At 24.3% G+C, this 26,703-nt stretch overlaps 1 protein-coding gene across 10 annotated transcripts in view; it reads right to left on the bottom strand.

Moving 5' to 3' along the window:
- Positions 1–26,703, bottom strand: part of LOC129948561 (longitudinals lacking protein, isoforms N/O/W/X/Y) — a 398,307-nt gene that overhangs the window by 9,665 nt on the left and 361,939 nt on the right. For all 10 annotated transcript variants that reach the window (XM_056059654.1, XM_056059653.1, XM_056059656.1 and 7 more), the window contains one exon: positions 4,443–4,627. In XM_056059654.1, the coding sequence (XP_055915629.1) occupies positions 4,443–4,627 (185 nt within the window). The remainder of the gene's footprint in view (positions 1–4,442; positions 4,628–26,703) is intronic.

The raw sequence follows: 26,703 nt of genomic DNA, 5'->3' as shown, positions 1-26,703 counted from the left end.
CTTCTAACACCTGACACATATTCCACATTTTTTGTTTGATCAGAATTACGTGTTTTAGAATGAGTAAAATAGGAAGTTTTTAAAAGCGTTTTTTGATTTTTTTTTAAACCAAGAATAAAAAATGTAAGCTTTCTTAAAAACGGTTCGATAGCTTTTTTTGAAATGTTCTATACTTGTATTCTTTTAATATAAAAAAACACATTTTTATGCCAAACACTCATTAGGGAGTAAAAACTAAAATTATGATTAATTGTGATTCGAAAAAAGGCAGTACAATACGCCACATTTGTTGTATATTTTAACTACCACCTTAATGGTTAGTTGATATAATTGAGTATTCTTTGCCTTAATATGAAAGATGGTAAGGGTTTCCTTAACTGACACACAACCTCGTTTTGGCTTTCAGAAAGATCAATCGATAAATAAAATTTTGAGAAGGACGTTTTAATCAATAGTGGGCGGGTTAGACAAATGTAAGCTGACTGTTTTTTAAATAAAATTGAAGACATGAATTTGGACGGGCTTTTGGTTCGATCGGAATTCTAAATCACCTAAAGCATTCAAGCTGTGGTTTGACCACTTTCGATATTTTGTGTGGGGAATTCTGAAGGACTGATGTTATGCCAGGAATTCGGATACAAAAACTGATTGAACGATTTTGTGTTGCATAATGTTAATGTTTAATCTCAAATATAAATATATTATACGTTACAAATAAAATACACGAATGGGTCACACAAACCCTGCAAAATAAGTCTGTTTTCAAAAAGTTAATTTCTCAAAAAAAAAAATCTATTTAACTAATTATTTTTTTCGAAAATCATTTTAACGGTTTTTTAAAAATAAATTTTGTGTGTATACAATTTTACTATTTTTTTTATAATATTTTGTGTATACAATATTTATTTTAGTTTCTATAAATGTGCGTTTTGAATTTGTATTTCTTTAAAAGTTTAGACCCATTTTAGAGATATTGAATTTTGAAAAATAATAATATTTTAGAAAAATCCAAACAAAATTAGACATTTTTGATCATACAACACTGAGACAATTTAAGAGTTTGTTTAGAAAAAGGAAAACAAATCTTTACTACTAGAAAAAATAACGGTTCTATGGAGAGTACCTTTCTGGAGCAACACAAATATATATTTTTAACTTCCCATATTAAGTTTTTGTAATGGGACCGATTTGTCAAATTGAAAATTTTTTCTTGAAGTTTCAAGCTCCCTAGAGTCGAAATAAAAGATTTTTAGAAAGATGTCTGTGTGTGCGTGTGTACGTTCGTTTGTATACGTTCGTACGTTCGCGACGTTTTTTCGTCGTCCATAGCTCAAGAACCAGAAGAGATATCGATTTCAAATAAATTTTGTTATAAAGATAATAATGCCGAAAAATGCAGAAAGGGCTTTCAAGAAAATTGCGTGGGTGGTTTTTTTTACCATAGCAGTTTAAAAAAAGGTGAACATTTTGGTAAACTCTTAATATATTAGGAACTATAAACGCTAGGGACTTGAATTAAATTTTATATCGTATATTGTAACGTGATACCAAACAAGTATATTTTTTGAAGAAAATCCAATTCACGTTTTTTTTTTTAAATATACTGCCCTCCGAGGCGCTCTCCAACTGAAGAAGACTATGCAGAACTCCTACATTTGTTAGGACATAACTTCCTTGTTGGTGGCGACTTCAATGCTAAACACACCCAATGGGGATCTAGGCTCATAACAACAAAAGGTAAACGGCTATACCAAGCAGGCCGAAAATACAACTGCTAATTTTATTTTTCTGGTTCGCCAACATTTTGGCCATGGATACTAACAAAATACCAGACCTTATAGACTTTTTCGTAGTTAAAGGTATTAAACGAAATCATATAAGTGTCGAAGGTAATTACGATTTATCATCAGATCATACTCCAGTAATTTTATCACTGAGCGAAACAAAAATAATAGAAAAAAATAATCCCAAGCTCGTGAATAACAGAACAAACTGGAACGAATTTAGAGACAAACTTGAAAATTTTATAAACCTAAGATCCCCTATGCAAACAATTGAACAAATTGATCATGAAGTAGAACAATTTATTGCTGATGTGCAGCAGGCTGCAGAAGAAAGTACTCCAACTATTTCGAATGCGAGAGAAAAAGAAATAAAATATCCAACGAAATAAAGGAGTTGATATTGGAAAAAAGAAGAGCTAGAAGAAAATGGCAATCCACGAGATTCCCAGATGATAAGGTAGTTTTTAACCGTCTTAACAACGAATTAAAAAAAAAGAATCTGTGAGTTTAAAAATGATTCACTAAGTAGATTTCTGAAAAGTCTGACGACGGATGCTTCTACAGAATACTCCTTATGGAAAGCAACTAAGCGCCTAAAAAGACCTCAGACACAAAACCCGCCGATAAAATCTCAAGATGGTAAATGGATCGGAAACCCGAAACAAAAGGCTGATCTCTTTGCTGAACATCTCGCGAATGTTTTCAAGCCATTCCCAGCAAGTACAGCAACAGATCCCTTACAGTTTGTTGACAGAAACGAGGAATGTCGTACAGAAGTACCTTACTCCAATACCGCCAAATACCTTGGAATGAATTTGGATGCAAAGCTTAAATGGAAAGAACACATCAAAAAGAAAAGAGAAGAACTAAACTTGAAGTACAGAAAAATGTACTGGTTAATAGGAAAGAACTCTGACCTATCTATCCAGAACAAACTAATGTTATATAAGCAAGTATTGAAACCCGTTTGGACATTTGGCATCCAACTATGGGGCTGTACAAAGAAAACAAATGCTGAACCCATCCAAAAATTCCAAAGCAAGGTCCTTCGTGGTATATAAGAAATAGCGATCTACATCGTGACCTTGAAATTGAAATGGTTACAGAAGTGGTTAAGAAACACGCTGTATCACACAATCAGCGACTGCAAAGTCATACTAACTCTGAAATGGAGACCGTATTAAATTTACGAGACAATGTTCGGAGATTAAGAAGAACCAAGCCTTATGAGCTGATGGGCTAAAAGCTACGGGAAAGTGTTATAACCTTAAACTTAAAATCATTTGTCGATCTTTCATAGATTGGTCCTGATTCACCGGTGGTTTTAGTGCGGTAAGAGTCCCACACTACTCGGTACCGATTCTAACCGAGTGTCTTTTGAAGATTTCCATCGGAAAAAAAAAAACGTTTTTTTTTTTAAATTAAAAAAACTGAAAAAATAAATCAAAAATTTTAGGAATACAAAATAATTTTATTTTCAAAAGAATTTTGTGCAACAATAAATAACGTTTTAACCATCTGGTCAAATTTTGAGAAAAATCGAATTGACAGTGTTTTTACAAACAATATAACCTAACAAAAAACAATACTACAATTTGATAAAATTTACTTTCGACTCAAATTGCTTTTCAAAAATTAAAAATAATGTCAAACTTTTTTTTATTTCACAGAAAATATTGTTTTTGATATTTAGAAATTTTTTATAAAATTCCAACAGTCCGTTTTTCAATAAGAAAAAAATAAAATCTACAAGAAATAGTACGCAAATTTGGTAAAAATTGATGTTCGGTTCTTGATATCTCTTAAATTAATTTCATTCATCCAATTTGTAAAAATTTAAGAAATGCTACTAAAATTGGTAAACAATTATTTTCGACTAAAAATCTATGTAACAAAACTAGAATTTCAAACTAAACTATTTCTTGATATACAAAAAATATTGTAGGTAATTTAAATTGTTTTAAGAATAATTCAACTGACAACTTTTTTAATGCAACACGAAAATCTACAAACTTTTTAGCAAGACAAATCGACAGATGGGATGGGAAGTTATCAGTGTGGGTCGGATTGGACCTCTTTTTTATATAAAAAAAAGCCAGTTTGAACGAAAATAACCGCACTATTCATACCAAATAATGCCTTTAAAGAATATCTTTAAAATCTTAATTTCAAAGCTTGAACTTATCTGCTCAAAAGGACGGAATAGACCGACCAAGTTTTTGTTCTGAAAGCAAAACTTGATTTTATTTTATATTATTGGATTTAGAAAAATAACCTTGTGTTTAGCCCACCCTTTATGATGCAAACCTTAGTTTTTATGAAAAGCAAAAACTTTAATCTTTAAAATAGACAAAATAATTGAAACTAAAAAATAAATAGAATCTGATCAACTTTCAAATTCTGATCCCTGAGTTTAAAACTGCATAAAAATCAACTTTAAGTGAGATATCAAAAAAGTTCATCTCTTTTTGAGGTTAAGTTAACAATGCTCGTTAACAAATTCAGGATTGCCATAATTAAATTTTTAAGTTTTTATTTTGGTTGAGATCACCTCTTTTTTTGTCCATTTAAAAAAACAGAGATTTTTATAAAAATTGAATTTTTAAATTTTTGTTAGATTTAAAAATATAAAATTTTGAACAAAAACAAAATGATTACCTCAAGGCTTCCTCCGCTAATAGCGTCTGATGGTGTAGCATGCTTAATATTCTGGACGGATCTGTATCGAATAGACTTAGACCAAGTGGTGTAAAAGGAAAAGCAAACGGAGTAGGACATCTATTAGTTTGATGAGCTGTTATCGAACGAACAAAATTTGGTATTATGTGCTCCGAATCAACAACCTGTTAAAAAATAAACATTAAAAAAAAAACAAAAAACAAAAATATTTTATTAATAATGTGTTAAATTTTTTAATTACTAAACTAAATAAAATCTAAAGAAAAAAAATCTTACTGCTCCACAAGAACGAGAAACATTTTTTTATTGTTTAAAAAAGAGAAAGAGAGGAAATAAAAACAATACAAAAAATATATTGGAGAAAAAGAGAAAACAATAGATATTTATAAAAAACATCGATTACACATGCACAAGCAACATTTAGAGTGAAGAAAAACATTGCGAGCGCGCTTAAATTAACAACAATAAATAAAACTCAATTATGTTTTTTTTTTTTTATTTTATATTTTTTTTATAATATATTTTCAAGTTTTTTTGTTTTGTTGTTTGTTTATACAGCATTTTTGTTTTTCTTTCATATTTTTGTCAAATTTCCCATTTTATGTTTTTTTTGTTTGTTTGTTTTCTTTTTGAAAATTGTATGATTTTTGTTTTCAGTTTTCAGTTTGTATTTTGTATTTGTTTTTTTTTTTTACAACTATGATATGCATTCATTTGTTTTTTTTTTTTAATTTTATTTCCGATTTTGTTTTTTGTTTTTCCTTTTAAATAATTTTATGTTTGCATTTTTTAAAATAAACTGACATTTTGTATATTTTTGTTTGTTGTCTTCTTCAACGTGCATGTTTTAGAAATAATTTATTTTATTTTAGTTTTTGCATCTTTGGTGAGTTTTTTAATGTTTTTCATTTTTGTTTTTTAATATAGCCTTTTTTTAATTAATCTTTCTTTTTCGAAAAAACGCAACAATGTCAGCTTTCTTTTTGTTTAATTCATTTGAGATCAGCAAAAACTCGAAAATGAGTTTTGTTTACTAATTTATTCATTAAATGTTTGTTTTTTTTTAATACAAATTTTTAACTTCCAGAAGTATTTAACCAAAAATCTGTTTTCTTTTTGTAAGTCAGATTATTATTTTTTTAAATTATGTCTCAAATCTAAAATGCTGTTTTTATTTGTGTTTGTTTTTGTTTGCAACTTAAATAAATAATAAGGAAATTATATCTATGTATGTGTGTTTTATTTTTAAAGAACAAAAAACAAAATTTATTTAAAAAAAGGTTCAAAAAGAGGATTTAAGGGAATAAAATAAAGGAAAAAAACATATTTTATCTTTGAATTGTTGATAACATAGTTGTTGTTGTGGTTTTGTATTATTTATTAACAAAATACATTTGTTTTTTAAATATTTGTATTCAATACCTAATATATGTATATATAGACATTTTTTGTTTTGTTATTTGTTTTTTTTTTTTTTTTATTTTACTCTGTATAATAGTTTAATAATGTTAATAAATTAAATATATATCTAGATACATACATTATATAATATGTAAAATCCTGTCTGTGTGTGTATATAGAAAATGTATTTTCATTTGTTTTTCTTTCATTAATTACAATTTATATTAAATACAAAAATGTTTAAAAATATGAAAAGAAATTAAAATAAATATTTAAAAAATGCATGAATTAAATTAAATTTAAAAAATAAAAACAAATATAAATATGTTTATATTTCGAAAGTAAAAATAAAATAAAACTTAAAATCAACTTTAGGGTCTATCGCGGTTTAAATATATATAAATATTTATATAAAATACAAATATTTTATTTTTGTTTTTGTTTTTTGCTTAATCTGTCTATTTTGTTTATGAATTAAGTTTTTTTGTTTGTTTTCTATTTTTGTTTTTTGTTTTTTTTTTTTGTAATAATAAATATAAATATATATTTTTTAGGAACATATGACAATAACGTATTGCAGCTATTTCTTTATTTTGTTTTGTGGTATTTTTTGTTGTTGTTTTATTTCTGTTTTTTTGTTTTATTTTTTTTCTGTGTTGTTGCTCTGTAAATTATTATGTTTGTAATTTAGTTTTTAATTTTTACTGAAGTTCAAAAAGTATTTATCCAGAAATATGTGGATTGCTTAGGATTTGACTTATGTGTTGCTATAAACCAACAAGGATAATTTCGTCCTTTGGAATATTTGATGTTTTTCAAGTTGCGCCAAATTCTAAAACAACCCCAAGTGCATTAGTTTGGATTACGAAATTTTGGTATGTTCCGAAAATTACATATTTGTTTGTTTTGTATTTTAAATATTTTCTTAGTGTTAAATAATTCAACGTTAAATATGTTGGGTGTTTATTTTTTGTTGTTGTTATTCTGTCTTCTATTTTTGTTTTGTTTTATTAAGTTTGTTTACTGTAATAAAAAGAGCCTCATAGGAAACTTAAAATTTCAACCGTAGGTACTATTTTGTTATATTTCACTTTATAAAAAAAAACTTAAAATTAGTAAAAATACAAATTAATACAAAAATTATAATACTAATAAAATAATAATAAACAATATTTGAATACTTGTTTTGTATTCTACGGCAATAAATTTATAATTTAAAAAGGAACAATTAATTTCTTTAACTATATTTTTTTTTTATTTTAAGACTTATGATAATTTTTTTGTTTATTGATTAAATTAAAATAATTAAACAATAAGAAATAAAATTGAACTAAATTTAATTTCGGAGGAAAATAATATAAAAAAAAACAAAAGAGGAATGTTTATGGAAACAAAAAACAAATCTCATAAAAAACTACTTACTGGAAGGTAAAATTTTTTATAATCAGTTTTTTGTTTGTTTTTTAAATTTTAAACATATTTTTCTTGTATGTTTTTTTTAATATAAGATATTAAGTTTTTGTTATTCACTTGCGTTTTCTCATCAAATGATTTTTCGACTTTTTTAATCTATAAAATTGCTGTTTTTTTTTGTTTTTACATTGTTTATATATTTTTGTTACCTTTTTTGTCTTGAAATAATATTTTTTTTTCATTTAATATTCAAGGGGATTAGGCACTACAGTGTATTCTTTTACTTTGTTTACTTATAATTTTTGTGTTAATATATAATGTTGTGTATAAGCTAATTTATATATTAACAAACAAAAATTAAGAAACAAAATAAATACTAAATACTCGATTTATATACTTAAAAATAAATTTTCTTGAAAAAGAAGACTTTTTTATGTTGTTTTTTTGTTTGTTTTTTTTTTTTTTTCATAAAGATTTATAATCTATTTTGAGCATATAAGTTACATTTAAAAAATATTTATTTTTTTTTAAATTAAATAAGAATGAAAAAATTAAAAGACTAAAGAAAAATATTTGTTGTTGATTCAAGCCATGTTCTACTTTTTGTTGTATTTTTTTTTTAATTTATTTTATAAGATTTTTGTTTATTAATTTTTATTTTATATAATTTCTTTTTTGTTGTTGTTCTTTTTGAAATCGGGATAAAAATAAGCTTGCAATATGTTTTCTTTTTTTTTGTTTTTGTATTATTTTTATTTGTTTGTTTAATTAGTATAATAATAATTTTACTTTACAATCTAATAATATGTTTCCGTGTTGTATCAATTTTTTGTTACACATTTTTGTTTTATGTTTAATTAATTTGTTTTTGTTTTGTTTCTTCGTTTATAATACAAAAATTAACTACAAAATTGGTTCTATATGTTTCATGGTAATAATTTTGTTTACCCTTGGATATTTTTTTTTAAATTAATATTATTAATTTTTTTGTTTCGTTTATTTTATAAATTCAGATTCTTTAACCATTTTGTGTTTTATTTTTCATCTTCATTTTTGTATATTTACATATTGCAGTTATGTTTTTTTTATTTAATTTATTTATTTTCCGGGATTTTTAGTTGATTTAATATTTAGACGAGTTGTGTGCAGTCAGCAGATTTTTTTTACTTTGAATTTAATTTATTTGTATTGAATAATTTTAGTCAAAACATTTCTAAAGCTGGATTTTATTTGAAGGGGACCAACAAAATTGTGACTGACAGTTTTGAGCGTTAGAAATAAAAATGTTGGTAATTTTAAGCTATTATGAGGATTTTTGGGAAATGAAAAATTATATCTTATGAAAGGAAAGTTATAGAAATTTTGTTATTTCTTCGTTTTTTAAAATAAGTGAATTCCAAAAAAAATTAAAAACTCCCCTTAAAAATATATCCAACTTTGAAGTTCAAATAAATTTTGATCGAAACGAAAATTCCAAAATTAGAAATCTCTTGAGAGAAAACAATATCTGCTTCAGCAACGATTCATTAATAAAAATTAAATTTCCCAATATTTGTATTTTTTATCATGTTTCTTTATTTTTATGTATTTTGTTTTTTTAAATAACTTTAGCTTGGCACTCAAAAATATTATTTATGGGTTTTGAAAAACAAAACAAAACAAATCAAAACTTCATATATATATACTGTATATATAGATTTGATTAAAATTATTTCTATTGTTGTCATTTTTGTTTAAATTTAAGTTTATTATTTAATGTATAATAGTCTTTTGATTTGATAAAAAAATTAAAATACTCTATTGCAGTTTTTTCAGTTACTTTGTAGTTAGCAGCGAATTGTTTGTATTGTATTTGTATTTGTTTATAACAAGTTTCTTGTACAGTAAACGAATTTTAAACAAATATTTGTAGTTGTATTTAACAAAAAAATAAAAAAAATGAATAATAAATAATTGTTTTAGTTATTTTTGTTTGTTTGTTTATTTTTAAGTTTAATATAACACTATTTTGTTTCGGTGAACGATTGTTTATAGTTTATATCAACAGTTCTGTGTGGTTGAGTAAATATAAATATATTCTGTTTTGTTTTTATTTTGTTTTGTTTTATTTGTTTAAAAAATACTATTTTTACTATGGTTTATTTTTTGTTTATTTCAATTCTATTTATGTTTGAGTTAAAAAATATTTTTTCCTATTTTGTTTTATTATTTTTCTGTAAAAAATCTGCTACGGAAAAATGAAACCAACGAAATAAGCTGACATTTTTTTATTTTTATTTTTGTTTTTTATTTGTTATTTTATGTTTTTTTTTTAAATATTGTTCTTTTCTATTTTATTTAAGTTGTAACAACAGAAAAAAGTTAAGATTTGTTTTAAAATATTTCACTATTGAGTTTTGAGGCATTTCTTGTTTTAATGTATTTTTATTTTATTGACCCTTTTTATTGTTTCAAATTAAATATTCAATTATTGTTGGTTAAGTTAAGTTATGGTTTTGAAATTTAAATTAATAAAAAAAAACTTATTTTTGTTTTTTGTTGTTTGCAGAGATATATTTAAGAACAAATTTAGAAGTTTAAAAATAGAAACGCATTTTTCGTTTAAATATTACGTTTATATAACATTGAATAAACGTATTTCAATTTGTTTAAAAAAAAAAAACAAAAACAAAAATTTATAAAAATTCTTGTTGTCAAGCTTTAACAATTGTTTTATTTTTCTATTGTTGATGTGGTGTAAATATTATATTTGCTTTTTATTTTATTTTCCTGTTTGAATTGTTAATAATAATTATTAAAATAAAAAATATTCACATTTATTTTATTTGTATTGTTTGTATTTTGTTTAAATGTAATAAAATATGGTTCTATTGCATCTTGGTTTATTTTATTTATTTTTTCTTTGTCTGTATATTGTATAATTGTGGAAGAATTTGAGTTGCCCTGAGCTAATTATTTTTATATTTCTCTGTTTTTTTTTTTGTATTCTTCTTTTGTTAAATCTTTATTTTTTAATTATTTCCATTTTATGTATTTCAACTTATTAAGACCGAAAAGAAATTATCAACCAATTTAATTTGTTTCTATTGCTTGTTTGTAGTTGGTTGTGGGTTGTATATTTTTTATTTAATTATTATTTTTAATGAAAATGTTGATTATTTGAAATAAAATTATCAGAAAAAAGTGCTTGTCCAGAAATTAAATTTTCGTCTGCCGAAACTCGTAGTTTTTGCTATAATTTTTGTTCTTATTTATTTTATTTGTATTTTTATTTGTTCATAAAGATGTGATTTATTTTTTAAGGTATTTTTTTTAAATTTATTTTTGAAAATAAAATTAGAATCGAAAGTATTATTAGTGTTTTTTTTGATATTCAAAATATTAATTTTTTATGTGCCAACGCTTTGTTTTTTTATAATAAGTATTTTTTAATGTATGAATAAATTATGGATAAAATGTTGTATTATTTCTTTAAAGATGATGATATCTTGCTAACTGTTCACACAAAGTTGTTTTTTATTATTTGTTTTGCATTCAGTGATGTTTTTTTGCTGATTATTTTAGAGTTTTAGAAAAAAATTGTAATTTTAAAATAAAAGTAGTTAAGTTTAAGGTTTGTTTCTTTAAAAATTTCAAAAATGAATAAATTATATCTTTTAATTTTTCTTTGATATAAACGTGTTTGTTTTGAAAATAAATAGAATTAAAAATGATGGAGCTTTAGTTTTGAAAGATGACGAAAAATATAAACTTATATTTATGATTACATGAATGTAATAAATTTGCTTCCGTTTCTTGAGAATTAAAACAAATAAACAAAACACAGATTCATAATAAGAAAAAATAATGCAAATTAAGTCAATTATTTAAGTCACAATTTTCTAAAAAAACGAAATAAAAAAATGAAGTATGAAAGATATTCCGTTTTTAACTGTCTAAAAAGTTGGTCAAAATCATTTCAGACATTCTGAGAAAAAATTGATAAAATAATTAAACATAAAATCAAAGAAAAAATACTCCCTGAATGCAATTTTGAAACAAACAAATATATTTATAAGTTAACTTTGAACAGCTCGTGTTATTATGATAAATCATAAATAACTTTAGGTCTTTTTTAGTTTTAAAATGTTCACTTTGTTTTATTTTTATTTTGAAATTTGTGTTAGAAATACTTTTTTTTTATCCATTAAATTGTTTCTTTTACATTTTTATTGTTTATAAATATGATTTATTTTTCTGATAATATATATGCATTTAATATTAAGGTTTGTTTTATTTAAATATCCTTAATATTTTTTTTATTTGTTTATTAATATAGTAGAGGCACTCTAAGCTACAATAAGTCGTAACGAGAATTTATTTTTGTCTTGTGTAAATCCCGCCTGTCATTGTTTCCCTCGGTTTTTATTTTATTTTTAATTAAATAAAACAGAAGAATTTTTGTTTTTATTTTTAATGAAAAATAAATTTTCATTAACGACTATTGTGTTGGGAATTGTTTTTCTTTTTTTTCATATTTTTAAATTACATATTTAAATATATATAATGTTTTTTTATTTCTGTTTTGGTTTTATAGGTATATAATATACATATATATATAAATTATATATATAATAATATACAAAAAGTTTTTTTTTGTTGTTTAATAATTGTGTAATGCATGTGTGATATTGGTTTTTGTAATTTTTCTTAATATGTCTTTATTGTTAATGTTTTGTTTAATTTTTCCTCTTCTTCTTCTTTTTGTTCTTCATTCACTTAATATTTTATTTCATTTAGTCTTGCACTTCAAGAGTAATTTTATATTAAAAAATCTCTTTGTAATTTTGTTCTTCATTTTGTGGTACTTCTTTCTTTTAGTTTAAAAATGTCAGTTTTTGTTTTGCTTTTGTTTATAATTAATTTTTTTTTATTTTTGTATTCTAATGATATTGTGTGTAATTTTATTTTATTATTTGCCCTCTAATGCTATGCTTTCCTCATATTATTTTTATAGAACTATAAAGAACTTAAGTTCTATGGCGATAATAAAAACTAGAAAAGAAAATAATAAAACGAATTTAAAAAAAAATCCAAAACTTATTTTTTATCCAAGACAAAAAATACAAAAACAAAAATCAATAATTCGTTATTTTTTTTGTTTGTTTGTTTGTTATATAAGTTTCTAGAAATTAGTTAAGCCCTAAAGATATAATTTGATTTATATATATATAATTTAATTTTTGTTGTTGTTTTAATATTTGTTGTCCTTAAAATTTACCAAAATGACTAATTTACTTCAGTTATTGCTCTAAATGTGTTTTTTTTTCTTAAATTTTTAATTTAATTTACGTCTGTGTATATATATAAATATTTTCCAAAAATTTCATTTAAATACCAAAATTTAATTTAGGTTTTTTTTTTCTTTTTGTTTTTTTTTTTGCATTAATATAATTTTTCCTTAGGAAAAATTGTGTGTGTATATAACGATATTAGTTTTTGTTTTTAATTTTTGTTTTTCTTTTATGTTTTGTTTAATTCATTATTAAAATTTAATAAATACCATAATCGACGCATGATGAATTTTTCCCACTCTGGATTTTCTTGAATTTTGTTATTCAATTTTATTTTATACTCACTTCAAAATTAAGAGAAAAATTACTTTGCTTTTGATTGCGATGGAAAATCCTTCCATCAGGAACATAAATAATAAATATATTTGAAACTAAGCAAATACAAAAAAATGGCTCAAATGAAAATGTGTTATTTTCTATGATGAATTTGTATACAAAATGATATATATGATAAATCAATATGGGGAACTGAAAATAAGGAACTTTCGAGTGTTAATGTTTTTGTTAGAACAAAAATTGTAATAATAATATTAGTTTTTTTTCGATGTTAAGTTACAACAAACAAATTGTTTGCTATCAGGCGTTTAAGAAGTATGTTTGTTTAATTATTTGCATATTACTAGTAGCTTTTAATTGGATGCGAAATATTAGTTTAATATACGAATATTTTTACCACCAACTTTAACTTTTATTAGTTTTTTCAATTCAAAACATTAGACTGTGGTAAAAAATCTGTCTCCACTTAAAAACAACACATTTTTAAAATTTGTCATTTAAGTTCTTTAATGGAATCACCTTTACGATTTTAATAATAAGACTTTTTATAAATTTCTTTAAATAAAATTCGAATAGCTTTGTGACAGAAAACTATTGCAATGTCATAAATCATTTTAATAGGAAGTTGGTAGTAAAATTACTAAATGACTATATTTATTTACTATTACTATTTCTTATTACAATGAATTGTAATTGAAAAAATATACAATAACTTGTGATTGCAATTGAAAAAATGAATATGTCAATTACTTGTAATTGTAATTGGAAAATTATTCATTTTCATTTCATAATTGTAATTGAAACTATAAACATGCCAATTACTTGTAGTTGTAATTGAAAAATCATTAACTAATATTACATGTTATTGTTATATTAACAATTTAATGTGTTATTCAAGTTTTTGAGGTCAAGGTAATTAACTTACTTATTCATCTGTCAATTCAAAGCAACACATATACAAAAACTTTGGATTTCAGAAAAATATTTTGAAATACGCGTAAAATTTTATTGATGAAAATAATATTTAATCACATATGTATGTAATGATTACTAAAAAAAGTAATCATTGCTGTTTTTGATCAATACTTTTCTTCTCAATTACATTTATAAAATTAAATTGCAATTAATTGACGCTTTTGAATATCATTATCATTAGTAATTGAAAGTTTACAATTGCATTCATAAGTAATTGAAAAAGTTTATGCGGATTTCAATTATAAGTAATTGTAGTTGAATTTTTTGTAATCATTTTTACCAGCTCTGAGAAATGTTTCATATTAATTCAATTTTAGGTCAATTTTGAACAGGATCTTTTAATTTACTGCAGGACATATCTGTCATGAGTCATAATTCGAGACAATTAAAACAATGTTGGTTGTCTTTGGGTAAGAAAATTCTTTGAAAATAATTAAGTAAGTAAGACTCATAAAATGAATATTCGAACATAAGTAATTAACAACATTTTGATCAAAATTACAAACGTAGAAAACGTTTTAAAATTATTGAAATTACTAACCGAATATAAGAACATTTTAAGGTTTAATTTTCTTCTCTGTTTTTCAAATGAGTAGAATTGAAAAATGATAAAAAATTTGTTTATAAAGCTCCGTATATGCAAATGATTTTCTTTCGTATTTGTTTTAAAAAATAATAGGAACTTAAATTGTAATGTATACATAAATAGTTAAAATATTAAACGAAAATAGTTGATGCTGATGAATTCAATGATGTTGATAAACAAAATAATGAATAAAATATTGATGTTAATGAATAGTTATGTTTTTTAATGATTTTGTTTAATGAATTTCAAATGACAAAATAAAATGCTTTCCAAAATATAAACGAAAAAATCAAACAAATAAAAAAGTAATTTTTGTTTTCAATGTAACACTTTCTTTTTTATTTAACTAAATATTGTTTCTTTTTGTTTTATATCATCAATACAAAATTTTTCTCGCAGAATATTTTTGTTTTTTTATTTTTAAATTCTTCTTTACAATTCATATTCTGAAATTGTTGTTTTATGTTTTAAGTAATAACAAACAAAACTTATTAAATTCATCAACATTTATATAATAATAATAATATATAACTTAAACAAACAAATTAAAAATATAAAATAAAATTTACAAAATTAAAAATACATGAAATATTTATTTAAATATTTTTTCTTTTTATTTAAATTTGTAATACCAAAGATCGATTTTATGTAATTGATTTCTTTTTTATTTAAACTTCCCAACTCACACATAATATTATCACTTTCATTTATATATTTTTTTAAATTTGATAAAATCAAATGGAATGTTGAAGAAATAATAAAATAAAATAAAATAAAATAAAATAAAATAAAAACAAACAAAAGAAAATAATAAATGGAAAAAATTAAATTGATTTTATGGAAACTTTAAAAAATCTAACACAGTTAATTGATTTTTGTTTTAAGAAAATTAAAAATTACTTTTCTTGATCACATCACTTTTTTGAGATCGTTTGAATTGCATAAAAAATGAAATTAAAAAAAATATATAATTTTTTTTACAAATTGACTAAAGAAAATATTATTTGTTCTAGAAAAATTTCTTTTAAATTTAATATCATTTAAGATTTATGTTTTTTTTTACTATAAAAGGCCGAAAGGAATCACAATTTTGTTATATTTTATTTCAAAATTTATAATCAAACACACATAATATGTATGTTTATTATGTTTGTTTTTAATTTTTTATTGACAGTCTAATACTGACACATTAAATATATATTTTATTTTATGTTTTTGTTTTTTTTTTTTGTTTACAACACTCATAAATAAGAATTAATAAATTTTGATAAATTTTTGTTTTAATCTAATCTATCACAGCCAAATTTTTTCTCCAAAAATTTTTCTCAAAGATAATTAATTTTTTTCTTGTTGTTTTGTTTTTATATTTTCTTTTTTTTTATAAAATTTTGTTCTTTTCTTGTTTAATTTAGAATTTTGATAAAATAATTTTCTTTTTAATTTCATTGTCATGTTTTATTTTCTTTTTTTTTTAATTTAAAAGTTATAATACCTAAGAAAGTAAAAATACATTTTTAAAGCTTCCACATATTATTTAATAAAGAAATAAAGAAAAAAATATAATAAAGTAAAATCGAATAAAAAATACTTTTAATGATGATTTTTTTAAGAAAAATAATAACACTACTCTTTTTCTTCTCATCTCATGATTATCCTTCTTAGTTACCACAGTTTATTTTTTTTATTTTCTCAAGTTCTCTTTTTTTTTATAAAATTTAGATTTAATTTCAAATATCATTAAATACTTTGGAAAATAAACTAAACAAATTTTGAGATCGAATTTTGTTGCAATGAGTGTTTTTTTTGTTGTTTTTTTTATTCTAATTTAATTTTAAGTAAATTCTTAAATATAACATAATTCTTTTCCAAAATGTTCAATGATATTTTAAAATTAAAAATAAATGAAATGTTTCCATCGATCTTTGGTATTTACTTAAAAAAATTCTTAAATTCTAAAATAAAATAAATTTTCATGATGGCATAAGCAAAAATTACATTTCTTTTTTTAATTTAAGAGAAAAATTGTAATTAAAACATATCTTAATAAAAATAATATCTAATAAAAAAAAAACAAGCAATTATTGTACCTATGTTATTACATAATTAAATTATACAAAAATAAAATATATTATACATATATAGAAGGATTTTCCATCATCGTCTTTAGTTAAGTTTTTTCCCTTTTCATTTGATGCTTATTTTTCATGTTTTCTTTTTGGAAAATATAACAAAAATTAAAATTACCATCATTTATTTGAATAAGCACGAGTTTTTGTTTTTGTTTGCTGTCAATTTACTAGAAAACATATTTAATTTTTAATTGGATTATATTTAAATAAACGAAGACATGCCTCACTATCAACAAAATTGAATTTTAATATTTTTACAAAACAAAATAATAATATTAAGTGTTAGGTTTTTAAATAAAAATTATGGTTACTGTTTTTTTTGTTTTGATTTTAAAAATCATTATTTCTTATTAGTTAGTTTAAAATGTTGCTTTGACATTTTTGTTGTTGTTGTTTCAAAAATTGTTTTAAACAAAAATATAAAACAAGTTAATAAAAATGTCAATTAGCATTATTAATTTTAAATATCGTTAAGATCACAGATATCTATTTTTTTGTATTATTATTTATTTTTTCTTTTTAGTTTTTTATATTTAATAATAAATTTATAAATTTTCATTGTTTTATGCATTTTACAAATTTGTTTTGTTTTTAATAAGTTTTACTTCCTACTAATATGTATTACTTTGCTTGTTGAATTTTGGTAATAATTGAACGTGTTTTTCTTTTTCTTTTTTTTTATTTTAATTATTTGTTGCTTAACAAAAATTATGCGAAATTATATTTCTTTTTATTTGTGTTGAATGAATAAAATAATTGTATAATAAGAGTTTGGTATTTGAAAATGTTTGGGCTATCAAATGTTACATCCAGACAAAAAAAATTATTAGAAAGTTAAGAATTTTGTTTATATTTTAAAAATATTTTCATACATGACATTTGAATTTGACAAAAACCTTTATTTTCAGTTATTAATTTAGAAAAAAAAAACAAAAATCATTTTCAAATACTCAAAACTCTCTTCATCAATTACTTCATTTTCATTTTTGAAATTAATTAAATATTTTATATTGAAAATTTAAAACAAAACAAAATTACAAAAATTTTAATTTAAAATTAAGAAAAACCAAAATGTTGAATTGAATTCATTTATAAAACTTACTTTTCATCAATACTTTGCAGCAATATATTGTTAATTATATTTGTTTGGTATGTTTATTTATTATTTTATTGTAATGTATTTTTTTTTACTAAAAAAATTTACTATTGCTATTTGAGTGTAAATATTCATCAAGTCTATTGTAGTTGTATGGTTTGTTTTGTTAATATATTTTTTAAGTATGTAAATATAGTTTATCTATTTGTTTTGTATTATTTTATGAAAGAAACAAAAAAAAGTATATTTATTTTATATTATAATAATGTAATCAAATTAACAATTAATTAATTTTAACAAACAAATAAAAATAACAAAATTGAAAAAAAGAAAACAGATTGTGAGTTATATTTTTAAAAAATAAAAAATTCAAACCAATTTTAAGTTTTTGTTATTAACAACAAAATTCTCTGTGTGTTTTGTGTAGCACCAATTATTTTGTATTTTATTTATTTTTTGTTTTTATTTTTTGAAAGATGAATATCTCTTATAGCTATTTGCAAGGATTAAAATTACAAGTAAAAAATAAAATAAACGAATTCAACTTAAAAATAGAAAAGAATAAAAACTATATAAACAAAATAAGCTAAAATATCTGAATTAAATTCAACAACCGATTTTTGCGGATCACATGAGATCTCAGTTAATATTGTGTTTTTGTTTTTATTTTTTGTTTTTTTGTTTTGTTTTCTTTAACTTTATTATTTTTTAATAATAATAATAATTATGATAATATTGCTTAGAAGAAAACTTATTGTTTTGTGTAGTGATTATTTTTGTTTGTTTTGTTTTGTTTTCATTTTGTTTTTTTCTTAAAACTGTTTTTAATTAAGTTTTCATCTGTACACTCACTAAAAAATAATATTTCTTATGTTTTTCAATTTATTTTTGTGTAATTTTTAAATTCAAATATATATTTTTTTTAACGCATAGAGAAATTAAAAAAAAGAAGAAAAAACGAAGCCTAACTAACGTAATCTTTGCAATTTACTTAACATTTGCTCTCTATGATATAAATTTAAGTAATTTTATTAATATTTTCTTTGTTTTATTTTTTTGTTATGAAAAAAGAAAAACTAAAAATTGTATTTTGTTCTAAATTAAGTTTTTGTTTTTTTTTTGTTAAAAATATTTGTTTTATAGTGTTTTGTTATTTTACATATATTTTTTTTATCTTGAGGGTTAAACAATACATTTTGTTGTTTTATTTGTTGAATGTATTATCATTTTAGTTGTTTTGTTTTTGTTTTTTGTTTCTTTATACATAAAAATATTATTTTTAATTATTATCCTGTATGCTGTAATTGTAATAATAATAATAGTAATAATAATTTAATAATAAACTAATATCTTTTCACTATTGCGGTAATTCATCCTTTGTGTCGACAGGAGATGGTGACAGAAATTTTCGCACATATTTTGGAAAATGAGTTTTCTCGTGTGCTTTTAATATTGTCGATCGGGAAAATGTTTTCCCACACATGTGACATCGAAAGGGTCGTTCTCCTGTGAATATTTAAAAATAAAATTCATATAGTTTTTGAACATTTGAAAATTTAAAAAGTGTTTGTTTGTTTTAAAAGAGAACCATAATTGTTGGTTAACAAATAAGCTACTTGTGTTATTTTAAGTTTTTCAAATTTACTAGATTTATTCTATTGAATAACCAATTTTCAACCAATTTATAATTTTGTTTAGGAATTTTATTTGTTTATTTAATTCTCTGAAGATTTTATACAAGATATTAAATTTGTATGATTAAATAATTTTGATACCAGCATTTATGTAAGTTATAAGAATTTTTACTTGAAAATTAGATAGAAACTATATGGTAAATGTTAAATTCGTTTAAAATGTCTATGTTCGCGAGATTTTGATTAAACATGAAATTTTTTTTTATAATAAGCACACACTAAAGCTGTTATTACTACCCTAATTATGCAGACACAGTGTGAGCTCTAGGAAAAGGAGAGAGGGCTCAAAAGTAGACGTCGGTGTATATTGGAAAGACAGAGTGTGGCAAGGCTTTCCACATTCGCATAGTATGGCTAAAGAACGAATCTGTGTACTTGACAGGACGACCGAAGTTGGGCTCAAGGGTATATTGGTGATCATTCCTAGAAGCGCGAGTATTACGGTTGAACTGTTTAAAGGGAGGAATGCAACTGGCTATTTCGCTAGAGTATAAACCGTTAAAATAGCGGCAAAAAATGGAAAGACGAAAGAAAGAAAGAAAGAAACCTTACGACGATGTTAAAGCGAAATAAATTAACTTATGATGATATTATCATTTATCAATTTAAATGCTATACGTTCAATTCTATGCAAGAGGCTTAAGTAAGTTGTAGAAGCACCAGCACAGAGATGGAAGTTATACTCAAGCTTTGGACTTATATAAGTCTTGTAAATAACAGCCATTTCGGAAGGGGTGAAATATTTCTTGCCTAAGGAAACCCGAAAACCTTGCTTCATTTTTGGCGACATCGCGTATGTGATCGTTCCACAAGAGGTGGTTGTTGACACACATGCCGAGAATTTCGAGTCTCATTGATGCTAGTGTTATCTTTGAATAATGGCAATGGGGTATGTCTCGCTTTAACGATACAAGACAGCATTGGGTTTTCGATGCATTAAATTCCACGCGTTTTTTTAATCCCCATTGGACAATGCTGTTTAGGTAGGAATTTAATGAACTTACCATATTTTGTAGTTGAGGTTCCACATCCGAAGAAGAGGAATGTGAGTCTGAAAACGAATATGAAAAGCTAAGAGTACTATCGTCAGCAAAACAATGTATTGGATCTGAAGTTGCGCAGACAGGATATTATTAATAAAAACGAGAAAGAGTGTTGGAGATGGAACAGAGCTTTGGGGTACACCACCATTTGTTTTATGGTTTTCAGACTTGAATCCATTAAATACTAATTGTATTGAACGATTCGAAAGGTAATTTCTAATCCAATGAAGCAGGGATTCACGAAAACCGAAAGCACGCATTTTGAATAAGAGAACCTGATGCCAAACCCTATCAAATGCATTTGAAATACCTAGTGCAATAGTCTTACTGACTCCAAAGCGATGGAAAGATCTGCTCTACTGTTCGGTGAGATGAACCATGAGATCACCAGTGGACCTATTACTTCGAAAGCCATACTGAGGGGCATTAAGAAGCTTTCGATCTTCAAGATCAGAGTTTCCATGATAAATTCAGTTTCCATTCTCTTGGAACGAGACCTGAGGAGTAGGACAGATGAAAAAGCTTATGCAGTGGTTTTGCCATGGTTTAAGAACACCTCTTCAGAACAATAGCGGGCATACCATCCGAACCAGCGGATTTATGTGTGTTTAAATCTCTAAGGACTCCTGCCCCAGTACGAGTGCAAAAAAAGATTGGTCCCTTAGAATCACTAATTCGCTCAAGTACAGGCAATATCATAACACTAACTGGCAGCTTAGAATTGGCGTCGAACTGCCTAGCAAAGAGATAAGCTTTCTCCAAGGAGTGTCATTGACATTACGATGTCAGTCGAAAAAAGTGTCAATCTCTCCTCGTCCCCTAAAACCTAAACCATTAGGTCGATTAAATTTAAACTTGGAAATCATTGTTTTAAGCAGCTACGCGTTACGCTTTTTTGAATATTTTTAAGAGGCCAACATTTTGTCCTCAAAATTCAGTTTTTTTCCGAAAACGGCCCAATATTTTTGGTCGCAATTTTCTCTAATTTGTTTTCCTTTCTATATTTCTACTAAAACCTTGACAAAATGTTAACAGCAATATTTTGTGACATATAAAATATGAAGTAAATATCTTTCTTTGTTCTCACAATTTCTTATCAGTTTTTTGTAGGTTTTTGTTTATTGAATAAAAAATTGTCAGTTGAATTTTTCCAGGAAATTAACTTAAACTTAACGGAAATATTTTGCATACGATGAAATAAATTTGATTTCAATCAGTTTAACTTCCCGACATTTTAGGCTAAAAATAAATTGTTATCAACGTTTTTCAAAGTTTGTTTTTCTTATAAGAAAATACCAATAGGATTATTTTAAGAACGTTAACAACAACATTTTGCATAGAACGAAATAATGTCAATGTCTTTTATTTTCGAGATATCGATGATTAGTTTTTACCAATACGTAGCAGTTTTTGTAGATTGTTGCTGTTTGTAAAAGAAAAATTGACAGTTGGATATTAGTAAATAAGTTTACTGAATGTTAAAAACAATGTTTTTATAATACAAAATTACTTTGAAGGCAATATCTTTAATTCTTGTTAAGATATTCGAGTCAAAAATCAATTTTAGAAGTGTTTTTAGGTTTAAAAAAACTCGTTACTTCGATTTTCTAAATTTGTTACTTGTTTACAAAAACGTTAATTTATGTTTTATGTAATTTGGTATCACTTTGCATTATATAACGTTAAATTGAATAGATGTAGCAAGCGTTATTGGTTCGTGAGATATTTGGTGTCAACGAAAGTTTGTTTGGAAGTCCTTTCTGCATCTTTCAACATTAAATTGCCGTTTCTCTATTCTACAAATCGGAACGATTACAATAACACCCTGTGTGAAGTTATAAAAAAACCGTCTTACGGTTTTCGAAAAAAATATCACAAATTAATTTTTTGAGATATTAAATGGGATTTAAATTTTTGAAGAAAAACTTATTTCACAGTTATATTTTTAAATATTAATGTGTATTGACTATTTTTAAGTAGACTCTTTGGGTGCTATCAAGTCTTGCATATCATTAGTTATACAAATCTTCAGGCTCATTTTTAAGAATTTCGACAAGAGTCCTTTGATCTGAGTTAGTTAATCATTTTTTAAGCTATTTAGTCATTTCTTATATCGATTTTAATTTTTTTTGTGGAATTCATAAAAGTTTTGGAATTTGTTTCTTGAGTTCGAAAATTATTACGAACGTCAATATGTTTTAACTTGCTTTTTAATTTGTGCACAAGATTATAATGGAGCATAAGACAGGGAATTAAAAAAATAAAACTTATTAAAAAACAGTGAAGCTTGAAAAAAACTTCATTGTTTTAATCCACAATTATAATTCTCTTTTAAAGATAAAAACAGTAGTTATTGTTTATAGTTATAAGTTAATTAACTTACCCGTATGCACGCGACAATGGTCCTTCATGTGATGTCGCAATTTGAATGCTTTTCCGCAAAACTCACATTTGAAAGGTCGATCACCTGTATGTACCGGCAAATGGGTGATGAGTGAGGCAACATCGGGAAAACTTTTACCACAGAACTTACACAAAACAACACTATTTGGATCGTTCGTCGACGATGAACCACCCATTCCTAACCCACTACTGCTACCGCCGCCGACACCGCCACCGACGCTGCCGCTTCCTCCTATACCACCATTACCACTGCTGCATCCACCTCCTACGCCGACGCCACCTGCACTGCTCATTGCAGCAGCAGCAGCTGCGGCAGCATATTCCATATCCATTGCCGTTGGTGAACCGTCCTGGGCGTCAAGACAACTCTCGAGATTTGGCAGCAGATTTGGTCGCGGAAAGTGCTGCGCCAGCGGTGGCAATTCGTGTTTCATCAAATGACCGGGGTGCAGCAGGTGGGGTCCAACCGTTTCGCGATACTTAAGCGAATCCAGTGAGTGTGACAAAATGTGTCGTGTTAGTTTGCTTTGATGGGGGAATGTCGCGCCGCAATACACACAGGGGTATAGGGGGGCGGGTGCACCCTCCAGAGATGGGACGCTGCCACCGCCGCCGCCTCCACCGCCACCACCAATACCACAACCACCGCCGCCGCCCCCGTGTGGCGATTCGGACGTTTCCTGCAACAACCAAACAAAAATCCACATCAACTTCTTTTTCATTTTTCGTTTTTTTTTTTTTTATTATTTTGTATTTTTTTTTGTTTTCTATTTTTATTTTTATAATAATATTTTTGTTTGTTAAATTTATTTGTAATTTTTTGTTTCTAATAGTTTGTGACTTTTTCTTATAAGTTCTTCGACAGAGAAATAAAGTTTTGCAAACTAAATTCTATTTTGTTAAAAAAAAAATCAAAAATAAACAAGAAATAAAATTAAACAAAGAAAATATCAGTTAAAGTTGTTTTATTACTTAAAAAAACAAAATGTAATATTTTATTTTATTTACTTTTTGTTTAATGTAAGAAAACGATGCCAAAACAAGAGGGGCAGAGTAAGACATATTTGTTTTTATTTTTTAAAATGTGTAATTTACATTTCAGCGATATTATATTGTATGAGAATTTCAGGATACGTATCGTTTTGTTATCCATAAAATATTTTATTATTTTATTTAATGTTTAAAACATTTTTTTTTAAAGTATTTTTTGTGTTTTTTTTTATTTTATTTTGCAAGAAGTTGAGGTTCGATTTTTGTTTGGGCGCTGGGAAAACGTCATATAAGAGCTTTTAGATTTTCAAGTAATTGTTTTTTTTTTTGTTTTTAGATTATTTTTTGTTTTAAATTTATTAATAATATGGTGATATTATTTTGTTTCATTTTTTGAGTTTTTGAAAATCAGAGTGAAAAAAGAGCGTATTGTTGTAGTTTTTTTTGGTATTTAATAATTTGTATTCTAGATTTATAAACTTTTAAATTTTGGTATTCGAATTTTTTCGTATATTTTCAAGAAGTTTTTCCACAATATTGTTTAATAATTGTTAATAAGTTTTTTCTTTTATTTTTAAATGTTCCAAATGGAGCTTATTCACTCTTTTTTCTTATTTAATAGTAGTTTATTTCTTTTTGTTTGTAGTTTTATTAACTTTAAAATTTATATATTTGTTTAAAAATATATATGCAAATTTGATTAAATATAAATAAAATTTTATTTAAATTATATCATTATAGTAATATAGCACAGCCATTTCCAAAAAACGTAGATCAACTTCTTGACAATAAATTTAAGATAAAATATTATATAAAATTAATTTTATTTTCTTAGTTAAATTTTAATTTAATTTTTGTTTTTGTATTTTTTAATGGCTTTTTAATGTTTTTATCTTTGAATATTTTTTTTTCTTAATTAATGTTTATTGTTGGATATACAGTGTTAGAAAGACAGTTTTGATTTCAATTTTCCTTCCAATATTAGTAATATTCTTAAAAAATAACTACAATAATAAAATAAATATATTTTTAAAACTAATTTCTATTCTATTTTGTAACAAGTTTTTAAATTTTTGTTTAGTAAATTTCATTTTTACAATTTAGTATTCAAAATTAAATAAATCTTGTATTTTAACTGCCCTAAACTTTTATAAAAAAAATATATGTAACATGTTTTTTTATTTTCGAAACAAATTTGAAAACGAAAATCTATCAATTGACTGTGCAAACTAATTTTTAGTTATTGTTTTATTTTTTTGTGGTATTGATTCATTTATTTTTCTAAGAACAAAATTTAGAAAGCTATCACAATTTTCATAAAGTTTATCTCGATGTTTTGAGCATTTTAAACATATTCCAAAAATAATGAATATTTCAATCCAAATTTCGACTCATTAATAAGTTTGTGTGAAATTTCGCTCTTAGACACAACTTTATGAATTTTGGTGTTTATTGAACATTATAAATTTCATAATGCAACCGAAATTGTTGAAAGATAATTCAGAGTTAGTCTGAAGAGTCAGAAATGATTTTGTGACAGTTGACCCGTTTTAAGAAATCTTATAGAACAATTTTACTATTGTTTTAAGAAATAATAATAATTAGCACGAAATCGAGTGTTTTTGAGCAATTGATTTAAAATAAGACTCGAAATTGAAAACAAAATACATTTTTCTGATTTAATATGGCAAGTTCTGATTTTGATTCAAAAACACGAATCAGCTTTTGAAAATGTTTTGCAGGAAACTTGGAATTCAAACTAAGTAAGATTGGAAAAATCAATATGAATATAAGAGAGTCATAGCAAAAAACAAATCATCTGTTTTCTGTCAAAATATGAGCAATTCAGTTTTCGTTTTACTTTTTTAGGAAGCTGGAAAATATAAAAATTTTGGTGGTTTCGGAATATACCTAAGATTTGATAAAATTTAAGTCATATTTTTTTTTCTAAAAACGGTGTATTATATTCGGTGAAAACAATGGCGGAAAAACATCTTGACGGATTGATCTATAATTTAAACAGAACCTTGTCAGATATTAACCTCATGTGCTGATAAAAGAAATACGAGTTATGATCATTGTTTTCATTTTTTCAACAGTTTATCAGTTTTTTTTCTTGATGAAAATTGAAATTTCGACTATTTTTTCCTGCTTAAATTCATTGGGAGTTTAACAGATTTTTCGATCAATTATATATGTAGGTGAATTCAGTTTGATTGACCAACCTGTTTAATTAGGTGAAAACCGGTCAGTTATACCAGTTAGCCAATTAAAAGATAAAATATTTATATTAATTAATGCCACTGATAACGCGACGATCAAAATTAAAATGTCAAATGACGGACAAAAAAGAATAGGGAGCTGTTATTTAATAACTTGTTATCAATTTCAGTGCTTCCAAGTTACAAAAACTTGATTTTGTATTTTTTCAGTTAGAAAGTTGCACTTTTTAAGATAAATTAAGAGCGTAATTCTATTAAATGGGGTAAAATTCACCGCCAAAAAGTACTTTTGTATAAAAAATTTTGTTTAAAAATATGGGAAATGGCGCTATTTTTTCGGCCAATTAAGCGGGAAAATAAAATCAGCGAAGTACAACTAAGCATACGTTACTGTATTCGCTTTAATAATCCTTTTTCATTTTATATATCCTAAACCGGAGATAATTTAGTAACCGACGCGCTGCACTTTTTTTTCAGCTACCAATAACTAAACGACACTCTTAAGCTAAAATATTCTACTTCTCCCTTAGAATAGAATCAAGCAATCGTTCTTTTGAAAATAACCCAATATATTGGAGGATTATCCATATCCAATTCCTTCAAAGACACAAGGTGGAATTCAACGCAGTCTTTTGGCATGACAGAGTTACGTCATTTTCATAAAACAAGCAATATAAAA

Source organism: Eupeodes corollae, chromosome 2, assembly GCF_945859685.1.
Source record: "Eupeodes corollae chromosome 2, idEupCoro1.1, whole genome shotgun sequence".
Lineage (NCBI taxonomy): Eukaryota > Metazoa > Arthropoda > Insecta > Diptera > Syrphidae > Eupeodes > Eupeodes corollae.
Note: the sequence above shows the minus strand (reverse complement) of the source record. Positions and strands in the feature narration are given on the sequence as shown.